Below are 11,805 nucleotides of genomic sequence, written 5' to 3'. Positions count from 1 at the left end.
GATGTTAGATTATATTTATTTATTTATAATTTTTAGGACAATTTAGACTCTATTTTTTTTTTCTATTTAGGGGTTCTTAAACTATATATTTCTATTATTCTTTTTAGATTCAATTATACGTCTCACTGTTTTATTTTCTTAATTTCTACCCACAAGTGGTTCGAAAGTTTAAATTATTTAGTCAAATACAAGGGATAATTATATTATGTTAGATCATGATCACGCCAAGGCAACGCCATCATCCAGAAGCCTAAGCCTCTAGGCCTTCAATTTGCATGACTCTTTGGAAGAACAAGACAAATTTAGGCCAATAAAATAAAATAAAAATAAAAAATAAAATGTTTAGGTTAATGGCTTGTCACCATCTGAATATCTTGCAAAATTTGACATAATAAATGGACGCGGCAACGGTCAAAATAAGGAAAATATTATAAAGATTATTCAGTATTAATTAGTAATTAATGTTCTACACTAATGTTTAGGTTCATTAGTGAAGCGGTCGTCTTCTACTTAATTACGGGATTAGTGAGATGAATCTGAACACTTGAACTCTAATAAATACATATATAAAATTGCTCTTAAGTTATAATATAATTTTAGTTTAAATTATTTGCTATGTGGTTTTAATATTTTTTGAAAGAGAGATATTCTTTTTAATGATACAAATAGTTAAGTCCTTTTTGCATATTTAAATAATTCCTCATATTTATTCTCGCAAAAGGCCGCGAAGCTTCTCCGCAATTTAATTTGTCATTCATTGAAACATCATGATTTTAAATCAAAATATATTATTATTATTATTATTACGGTGGCCTTTCTTTTTCAACTGTGATGAAATATGAAGTTTTCATGCATCAACGTCAAAAACGGGAACCCCATGGATTGTGCCAAAACGTCTCCAACTCCACTTGTCTAACCTAACCTATAAATAGCATAAAACATGCTTAATTATCAAAATTATTTCAGTAAAATTACTATTTATCAAAATTATTATAATTACAAAAACATTTTAAGAAAAAAAAATTAAGGCGTTTTTTCCTTTTATTATTTCTATCTACAAACTCTTTTATTTATTTTCTTATTATTTTGATCTTAATTCTATATTAAAAAAAAAAAATGATATACTCAAGAAAAAAATCTTAAGGAAATACTCGATAAATATATAAAATGATAAGTGCACAAATTATACTTAAATATTTCCTTAAAATTTTTACTTGTATATATCATTGCTCTTTCTATTAAATTTGATATATATATCTAGTTTCTATATTATTATTAAAAAATTATTAACTGATGATTTATCTACAAGTCAAATTATCCTCTTATTCATGTTATTAACAAGTCAAATCATCTACTAATAGTGATAACACTATAAAAAAACGTACTATTATATTCTTAAAATCATCAAAAATGTAAAATTAACCTCATTTAAAACCCTTGAAAGTATTGATAATAATTTTATCATTTTTGGAGGAAAAAGCTTATTTATTAAAAATCCTATCTAATTCGAATCAAACTTAAATTTTTTTATCAAACTCAACTAACAACATATTATCCTTATAAATTAGTTAAATGCCTATATATATATATATATATGAATAATACTTAGACTATAAAAAACTAAAAAAAAACATGTATAATTAAATTGTATTTAAATTATAAATAAAATTATTTATAAATAGTAATAGTACAACTTAGATAATTCATAAAGATGCAAAATAAAATAAAAATTTATTTAAATATAGATAATGATATAGTAGAAGGTATAATTCAATGAATTAGCTAACACCATGAATGAGATAAGATTTGATTGTTGATGTTGTTATATTTATAAATATTAACAAATCAAATTTACTATAAAAAAAATCAGAAGGGGGTCCCAAATTTTATAAATCATCGAAAGGACGCCCTTTTTTTTTTAAAAAAAAAAAATCAAATGGGTGTCCCTCTCATAATTTTATTTTCCCTTTAACCCAATGTAATTGCAGAATCTACTGGTAGTTTCAACAATATGCAGAAGCTACCAGGTAGCTTCTATAACGTGCAGAAGCTACCGGGTAGTTGCTACAACGTGTAGAAGCTACCGGATAATTGCTACAACGTGCAGATACTACCGAGTATCTGCTACAATGTGCAGATACTACCGAGTATCTGCTACAACGTATTTAGTAGGGTTGGTAACGGGGCGGGTTCAAGTTGAGTTTGGTCAATCCTAGAATCCACCCCACCAGAAAAAATAGACCTGAACCCGGAACCACCCCGTTTAATTTTTCAACCCGCTCTACCCTGACTTGATTCAAAACCCGGCGGGTCCATAGCTGGTTGGCAAGTCCATAGCAGGTTGGACCTGCCAACCAGCTAAATTTATTTATATAATACAGGTCGGATTTAAATCCGACCCATTATCATCCCTAGTATTTAGGGCGAGTTTAAGATTTAGTATTTATGATTTATACCATGTAGAAGCTACTAATAGCTACTACAATATGTAGAAGCTATTTGATAGCTATTACAATGTGTAAAACCTATCTAGTAGCTAGTACAACATGTTTAGTGTAAGTTTATGATTTAGGATTTAGGATATTTGAATAGTATTATATCAAAATAGTTTCTACATATTGTAACAATTACCAAATAACTTCTACATATAGTAACAAGTACCAAATAGCTTTTACACATTGTAGCAATTAATAGGTAGCTTTTACATGGTATAAATCATAAATCTTAATTAAACTTATCCTAAATACATTATAGTATCTACTGGTAGCTTCTACAATGTTAAATTGTTAGAAAATTAATTTTGAACCAATTAGTGTGTGCGAATGAGAAATCACATGAACGGATGACATGGCTTAATTTGGATCGTCGATTTGACATAAGTGCTCTTTCTAATGACTCCATCTCAACCATTGATTTCAAAATGATGACATCCAAATGAAGAGACATTGTGCCTCTTAGGAAGGAATGTAATCTAGACCATCTAATTCAAGTTGGATGGATGAGATATAGTTGAATCAAGAGGTTCTTATACCTTTTTATTTTGTATAAATAAGATCCCTCACATTCTCATTTTGCATTCCAATTCAAAGTAAAACAATCATTGTATTCTATACTTGCATTTGGAGAGTTCAAGAAGTTTTTTCGGTTTAGAGGTCTTGCGATTTGCAATGCTGCTATTCCAAGATAGTCATTGTATTTTTGGAGACAATTGTCGTGTTCCGTGAGCACCGTATGTGAGGCAAATCGTTTTAAAGATATAGAGTCCAACTCTAATCTCGACTTCGCCAAAGTAGTGTTAGATCGTCATTTTGCCCGCACTCAGATTGCACCACCATTAGAACCGACATAAATTATAAATTTTAAATTCTAAACTCACCCTAAACATGTTGTAACAGCTATTAAATATCTTCTACATATTGTAACAGTTAATCTCATTAACTACTATACTGTTGAAGGTAATTTATGATCATGATTAATGGTTATTAAATTTAGTAGTGGAAAAGTCATTTAAGTGGGTTATTAAAGCAGGCTATTAAATCTGTCATTGAATATGTCGGTTGCTATTGTCTTTTGGTTTTCTTACTCCTCCCTATAAATAAGGGACGTGTAGATGTTTCATATTAATGAGAAGAAAAAAAGGAAGCAAGTGAAGCAAGTGAAAAGTTTTGAGAAAAAAAATACTCCTTGTAGTTGTAGGTGCAGCAGCTCTACAGAACCTACGTTCTGCTATCACTTTCTCCCTTCCTATCCAATCCTACACACATAACCCCCCAACAAATTTGGTATCAGAGCAGAGAAGGTCATGTCTGCATCCGCTGGCAACATGTTCTTCACTTTTTCTCCCAACCAAATCCCCATCTTCGACGGTGAGCACTTCAACTATTGGAGTTCTCAAATGGAGACCATTTTCCTTTCGCAAGATCTATGGAAACTTGTGGAGGAAGGCTACGAAGAAGTTCCAGAAGGAATCTCTCTCCCAGAAGGTGACAACACTTCCGCAGAAGGTGTCATCAATCCCACAGAAGATGAGCAGAAGGCGTACAAGGAGAACATCATGAAGAATGCCATGGCTCTGCGGATTCTGCAACAGTCTGTGAGCAAAACCATCTACCCAAGGATATTCGGGCTGAAGAAGGTGAATGAGGCATGGGAGGTCCTAAAGAAGGAGTTCAAAGGGTCACAGAAGGTGATCTCTATAAAGCTGCAGAACCTTTGGAGAGACTTCGACAATATAGCCATGAAAGACGCAGAAAACATCAAAGACTACTTCTCAAGGATCATGGAGATCCTCAATCAATTGAAGAGTTACGGAGAAGTCGTCCCGGATCGAAAAATCATGGAGAAAATCCTCAGAAGTTTGCCACAGAAGTTTGAACATGTGGTAACCGTGATTGAAGAGATGAAGGATCTCGCAGAAGTTTCCATCTATGAATTGATTGGTTCCCTAGAAGCTCATGAGAAGTGGGTCAGCAAGTATACAACCCCAGTAGAGCAAGCATTTCAAGTGAAGTTGAATGTTTCTGAGCAAAAGCAAGAACGTTTTGAAAACAACAGAAGGTCCTATGGCAGAGGATGTGGAAGCAGGTCTCATGGAAGAGATAGAAGCTATGCAGAAGGACGACCAGAAGGTCAACACAGAAGCGGTCATGGAGAAGCAGAAGCAGGATGTCGCATCTGCAGAAAGAATAATCATGAAACAAAATATTGTCGTTTTCGATGCAGGAGATGCAAGTTCCCAACTCATTCAGATCATGATTGCTGGTACAAAAATAAAGAGCAGAAGCAGGAGGACAGAAGCTCGGTAAATTTCTCTAAGGAAGATGAACCTTCTAAAGTTTTCTATTCTTCCTCAACACCGTGCAAGATATGAATGAGATATGGTTCCTCGATAGTGGGTGTAGTAACCATGTCACAGGGATCAAGAAAAACTTTGTGGAGCTTGATGAGAATTACAACTCTCTCTTGGAACTTGGAGATAGCAAGAAGTTAAAGATAGAAGGTAAAGGTGTTGTTTCAGTTTTCAGTGCAGAAGGTCAACAGAAGAGGATGCACGACGTCTTCTACACTCCAGAAATTGCACAGAACCTACTAAGTGTGGGACAGATGATGAAAAATGGCTACAAGTTGGTTTTTGCAGAAGGTCAATGTGAGATAACAGACAGAAACGGACAGAAAGTCGCGGTTATGAAGATGACGTCCAACAATTTGTTCCCGTTAAAGATGACTCCTTACAGCAATGTGGTTCTCAAAACTGAGGTTGTAGATGATTCTCATCTTTGGCATCTCAGGTATGGACATTTGAACAGGAAAGGTCTAGCTCTACTGAAGCAGAAGAGTATGGTGGTAGGACTACCTTCTATATAAGTTGCCGAAGGTGACATCTGTGAAGGATGTGTCTTCGGAAAGCATCATCGTCTTCCATTTCCAAACACATCATAGAGAGCTCAAGCCCCTCTCGAGCTGGTTCATGCTGATATTTGTGGACCGACTCAGACTCCGTCTCTCAGTAACAAAAGATACTTTCTGTTGTTAGTAGATGACTATACTAGAATGATTTGGATTTATTTTCTTGAGAAGAAATCAGATGCTTTCACCACCTTTATGAAGTTTAAAGCACTTGCAGAGAATCAAAGTGGATGTTGGATTAAGACCTTGAGGACAGATCACGGAGGAGAGTTTCTGTCGAGACCATTCTTGGACTATTGTCAACAGAAGGGGATACAGAGGTAGTTGACTGTGCAGTATTCTCCATAGTAAAATGGAGTCGTAGAAAGAAAGAACAGAACCATAGTGGAGATGGCCAGAAGCATGCTGAAAGGCAAAGGTCTACCCAACAAGTTCTGGGCAGAAGCTGTTAACACATCTGCCTACCTTCTGAACAGATCCCCTACAAAAGCAGTTAGGGACAAAACACCATATGAAGCATGGCACAGAAGGAAGCCAGTGGTAAATCATTTGAAAGTATTTGGGTGTATTGGATATGCACTTACACCTTATCAAGGAAGAGAAAAATTTGATGAGAAAGGTGAGAAATTGATTTTCATCGGATATAGTGATGAATCGAAGGGATATCATTTGTATAATCCGAATACTGACAAGTTAGTTCTGTCGAGAGATGTTATCTTTGATGAACATACAGCTTGGAAGTGGCAGGAAGAGTCTTCTATGACTCAGATGTTCCAATATACAGAAACAACAGTAGAAGTTACAGTACAGAATCCCATCGGAACAACAGAAGCTAGTTCCTCTAAAACCATTCCAAAAGCAAAGGGTCCTATTGGACATACACCACCAAGGAGGTATCGATCATTCACTGAAATTTATGAGCAAGCTAATTTTGCTCTTACTACATTTGAGCCACAGAACTTTGTGGAGGCAGCCAAAGAAGAAAAATGGAGAAATGCCATGAAAGAGGAGATGACTTCTATAGAGAAGAATGACACGTGGTCATTGGTCGATCTCCCAGAAGGAAAAGAAGCTATCGGCTTGAAATGGGTCTACAAGACCAAGTATAATGAAGATGGAAGTGTGGAGAAGCATAAAACTCGCATTGTAGCAAAAGGCTATTCACAGAAGTCTGGAGTTGATTTTACAGAAACTTTTTCTCCTGTAGCAGGGATGGAGACAATCCGTACTGTTCTAGCCATTGCAGCACAGAAGGAGCTTGAAGTATTTCAACTTGATGTCAAGTCAGCATTTCTTAATGGAGTATTAGAAGAAGAAGTCTACGTAGAACAACCACAAAGATTCGTGATGAAAGGCACAGAAGACAAAGTCTACCGACTACATAAGGCTCTATATGGGTTGAAGTAAGCACCAAGAGCATGGAATTACATAATTGATTCCTATCTACAAAAGAAAGGATTCTCTAGAAGCTCAGTAGAACCTTCGTTATACATACAGAAGGTTGGTCCTAATTTTCTAATAGCATGTCTTTACGTGGATGATTTGATCTACACTAGCACCAGTAGAAGCTTGCTGCAGAAGTTCAAGGAAGCAATGATGGAAGAGTTTGAGATGACAGATCTTGGCTTAATGAAGTACTTTCTCGGATTTGAAGTGAAGCAGAAGAAAGGAGAGATTTTCATTTCTCAAGATAAGTACATAGCAGATTTATTGAAGAAGTTTCGTATGGAGAATGCGAAGTCAATTTCTACTCCAATGTCACTCAATGAGAAGTTACAGAAGGAGGATTCTACAGAAGGCTTTGATTCGAAGATCTACAGAAGCCTAGTTGGTTCTCTTATTTATCTCACTCACACTAGAACTGATATTGTTCATTCTGTGAGTTTGCTGTCTAGATTCATGAGCAACACCAGCAGGACTCATTTCACAACAGCAAAAAGAGTTCTACGCTATCTAAAAGGCACATAGAAGGTTGGACTGAAGTATACAAAAGAGCAGAAGGATGATCTAGTGGGTTATGTAGATAGTGATTGGGCAGGAAGCTTGGATGATCGTAGAAGCACATCAGGATACTTGTTCTGCATTGGAACAAAGCCCATTTCATGGAGTTCAAAGAAGCAAAACACTGTTGCACTCTCATATGCAGAAGCTGAGTACATCGCAGCAAATGAAGCAACAAGAGAAGTTGTCCGGCTCAGAAGATTACTTCTAGAGTTACAACAGAAGATGGATGAGCCAACAACAATCTTTTGTGATAACCAATCTGCGATTGCTATGACCAAGAATCCAGTTTTCCATGCAAGATTGAAGCATATAGAACTTCGTCATCATTTCATCAGAGAGATGGTTTTGCAGAAGGAGATTCTTCTAGAATTCATCAGCACCCATGATCAACCCGCAGATGTTCTTACAAAGGCGGTGTCTTCTGAAAAGTTTGAGACATTCAAAGACTTCTTGAAGATCATAAATTAAGAAGGGGTGTTGAAGGTAATTTATGATCATGATTAATGGTTATTAAATTTAGTAGCGGAAAAGTCATTTAAGTGGGTTATTAAAGCAGGCTATTAAATTTGTCATTGAATATGTCGGTTGCTATTGTCTTTTGGTTTTCTTACTCCTCCCTATAAATAAGGGACGTGTAGACATTTCATATTAATGAGAAGAAAAAAAGGAAACAAGTGAAGCAAGTGAAAAGTTTTGAGAAAAAAAATACTCCTTGTAGTTGTAGGTGCAGCAGTTCTACAGAACCTACGTTCTGCTATCACTTTCTCCCTTCCTATCCAATCCTACACACATAACCCCCCAACATATACACTATAAAAACTATTTGATAATTTTTACAATCGAATTGATTTACAGAATAATTTTAGGATAAAATTATAGATGGAACATCCATTTAATATTTTTTTTAAAAAAAAAAGAGATGCTCTTTCTCTTAATTATAATTTTTTTCCTTTAATTTTTTTTTTATATATAAAATATTACATTTAGTCAAAAGTTTGTACTTGGAGATATAATTTAAAGTTGTTCCACATGAGACAAGTCTAACACTGACTCACCAACGTAAAGGCCACCATTTCAGCTCATTTTCTTCCCCCGACTTATCTTTTTCCTTTTCTTGACTTTTGTTAATCAGATCAAACAAATCAACTTTATAAAAAACAGATAATATTAAATTGAGCGTGCAAGAAATTAAAAATCAAATAATCTGTTAAAAAAAAATATATGCCTTGCTCTTCTTCTTCTTCTTCATCTCACCTACCTCCTCTCTTGTTAGTCATTATAAACCTTCTCTTCCTCTCTTTCCCATCTTTCTTTGATTTCTTTGTCCGATCCACTTTCATATCGACGTCCATGGAGACGAAGACGCTGTTCCCGTTCCATGATGCGGCTGTAGTCGAGCCCATCAAGGAGCTCGATCTGTTCTCCAGCGCACGGCCGGAACTCCTCCTCCACCGCCGCCGTCGCCGTTCTTGTTCCCCTGACGTCCATGTGGGTAACGTAGATCTATAGATGGATGGATAGATATGTATATGTACGACGTGGATTGATTTTGGATGTTTTTGTAGATCGGGCTGAATCTGGCGACGTCCGGTGGTAGTCGAGTTACAGAGGAGGAGAAATCTAGCAAAAGCAGGGTGATTGAGGTTAGAGTGGAGCTGAGCAGAGTGCTGGACGAGAACCGGCGACTGAAAAGCATGCTGGATCAGCTCGCCGGGCGCTGCGAAGCGCTGCACGGTCGTCTGGTTCATCTCCTGAGGGAGAGAGATCGCCGTCGAGCGGCGGAGAAACCGGTAATTATTATGCTTCAGCTGGTTGATCGATCGATCGATCGATGGATTGCGTGAGCTTGATGCCTCGTTATGCGAATTGAAGGATGCTGGAGGGAGCCCCGAAATGATAGTACCATTTGCAGATCATGATGAAAATGCAACGGTGGGGGCGGCGGCGGCGCCGACTGACTCGGTGCAGCCGGAGAGCGACAAGAGCGACGTCGGTGCAGTGCCGGAGCTCCCTCGAAGGAGAGCTCGAGTTTCAGTTCGGGCACGATCAGATGCGTCAATGGTAATGTTAAATTAGCAATTGATTTAAAGTTGTGAAATTAAAAAAAAGACATTTAACTTTAAGATTTTTCAGAGTATTTCATTTTATCCCCTCTTGTGTGGCACAAGATGATTTATTCGTCTCAGTATCTCATTAATATATCTCTAGATCAATACGGAGAAGATAAATTACAGATAACTACTAGTTATTAGTGTAGATGACCATGACATGAAAAAAGACATGTTCATATATGACGAATTTCGACCCCAACAAACTTCATGCAACAATACCTTTAATTACTATGATAGCTTCATTAATAATACATTAATAATATTAATACTACTCTTGTGATATTGCATTTTAAAAATAGTGCTAATTTTAGAATTTATGTAATACCAAAATAGCATTAAATTTTAAAATACAGTAGCATTAGTAGTATTATGATGTTATTATTCAAAATCAACATTAGACAGTATTAATTTTCAAAATACAGTGTTACATGGATGCTATTTTTTAAAATCTAGTACCATAAGAATGTTATTTTTTTAAAACAACACCACAGTGATATAAAATACGCTCATTTTAAAGGTCTTTTGATAGTAAATTAGGATGACGTCTAGGAATTTATTCTTTAAAAGATTATCCTCTTAAAATTCGATCTCTTCTCTTATGATAATCTACCACCAACTCCATTATACCCTTGAAAGCAACATTAATATTGTTCTTTGAGCAATATTAATGTGTCCCTCGGGATGGTACAGTAGCAATAGTTGAGACATGAATTATTACCATATAAGATCTAGATCTTAGAATGCAAGTAGCAATAGTTGAGACATGAATTATTATCATATAAAATCTCAGAATGAATATGGAATGTTACCATATATATCTTTATAAACTGCTATTTTTATCATCTTTAACACCATTAATAGAAAATTTTAATGTTCAGATTGGTGATGGATGCCAGTGGAGGAAGTACGGACAGAAGATGGCGAAGGGGAATCCTTGTCCTCGAGCTTACTACCGCTGTACCATGGCCGTCGGCTGTCCGGTCAGGAAGCAGGTACTGTGATCTCCTTATCTTTGATTTCTCTCTCTCCTCCGCCATGGATGCGTGGCGGCGGCGGCCGCGGTGACGGTGGTGATCGGACAAACTGTGAGTGTGCAGGTGCAGAGGTGCGTGGAGGACAGGGGCGTGCTGGTGACGACGTACGAGGGCAGCCACAACCACCCACTGCCTCCGACGGCCGCCGTCATGGCGAACACCACCGCCGCTGCCGCCGCCATGATTCTCTCCGGCTCCGCCAGCAGCAACCTAGGTGACTCGATCATGGCGGGGCTGCAGCGCCCCTTCCCGTACGTTGCTGCTTCCCCTGCCGTGGACGCCGCCACGCTGGGCGCGCCCTTCCCCACCGTCACGCTCGACCTCACGCACTCCTCCTCCTCCACCGCCGCGCTGCTCCGGCAGTTGCAGCAGCAGCAGCAGATGCCGCTGGACTTGCGGTGCCTCCTCCAGCAGCAGCCGCCGATGGTGGAGACGGTCACGGCGGCGATCACCAAGGACCCCAAGTTCACCGCGGCCTTGGCGGCCGCCATGGCATCCATCGTGGGGTCTCCGAGGCCGAGCGGCGCTGGCCCAAGTGACTCAAGTGGGCCTGGTCTTGGGCCTGCTACTTATGGGCCACCTCAATTTCCCAAGCCCTGCACCACCTTTTCGTTCAAGTAATTAACTAAAGGAGGCATGAGAGTGTCAGAGATTACAAACACCCACCTTTGTGTTATTCGTACGTATAATATAATATGTAGGGTTGTAAATAAATCAAGTATTTGTAAATAAGTTTTGTGTTTGATTTGATAAGAGTTTGTTTATGTTCATTCAATATATATAAGATTAATTAAATAAATAAGATTGAACAACTCGTTAAATTAAACAAACAAACTTGAACACATATGTGTTCAGTACGTTAACGTTCGTAAACAACGTTCGTGAACAATGCTCATGATCAACATTCATGAACAATGTTCACGAATTATATTTATTAATAAAACTCTTTTAAATATGCTAAATAAATAATAAAATAAATAAATTTAAATTATCAAGTTCAATAATCAATCAAATAATTAAAAATTTCAAACAATCAAACAAGTTTGAATTGAGAGTTGATAACATCTAAACGAACTAAGTTTGAACCAAGCTCAAGCCAAACTTGAATTGAGAGCTTGACGTCCCCAGGGCGTAGCACAGTTGGGGCATATGGTCTTGTGGGCGAGAGGTCCAGGGTTCGATCCTCGGGGTGTCACGACCTGGGGTTAACGTCTCTACCATGCATTTTCAACTGTGTACCTGTATTTACC

The 11,805-nt window shown here is 37.4% G+C and overlaps 1 protein-coding gene across 1 annotated transcript; it reads left to right on the top strand.

The window, feature by feature from the left end:
* The first annotated feature begins 8,650 nt into the window (after window positions 1-8,650).
* On the top strand, window positions 8,651-11,308 carry LOC122024212 (probable WRKY transcription factor 47). The gene is made up of 5 exons (XM_042582775.1): window positions 8,651-8,898; window positions 8,976-9,200; window positions 9,283-9,471; window positions 10,400-10,513; window positions 10,619-11,308. The coding sequence occupies exons 1-5, from the start codon at window positions 8,761-8,763 to the stop codon at window positions 11,174-11,176; spliced, it is 1,224 nt and encodes a 407-aa protein (XP_042438709.1). The 5' UTR covers window positions 8,651-8,760; the 3' UTR covers window positions 11,177-11,308.
* Window positions 11,309-11,805: the final 497 nt, after the last annotated feature.

Source organism: Zingiber officinale, chromosome 9B (genome assembly GCF_018446385.1).
Source record: "Zingiber officinale cultivar Zhangliang chromosome 9B, Zo_v1.1, whole genome shotgun sequence".
NCBI classification, from domain to species: domain Eukaryota; kingdom Viridiplantae; phylum Streptophyta; class Magnoliopsida; order Zingiberales; family Zingiberaceae; genus Zingiber; species Zingiber officinale.
This window is presented reverse-complemented; position numbering and strand designations above follow the sequence as displayed.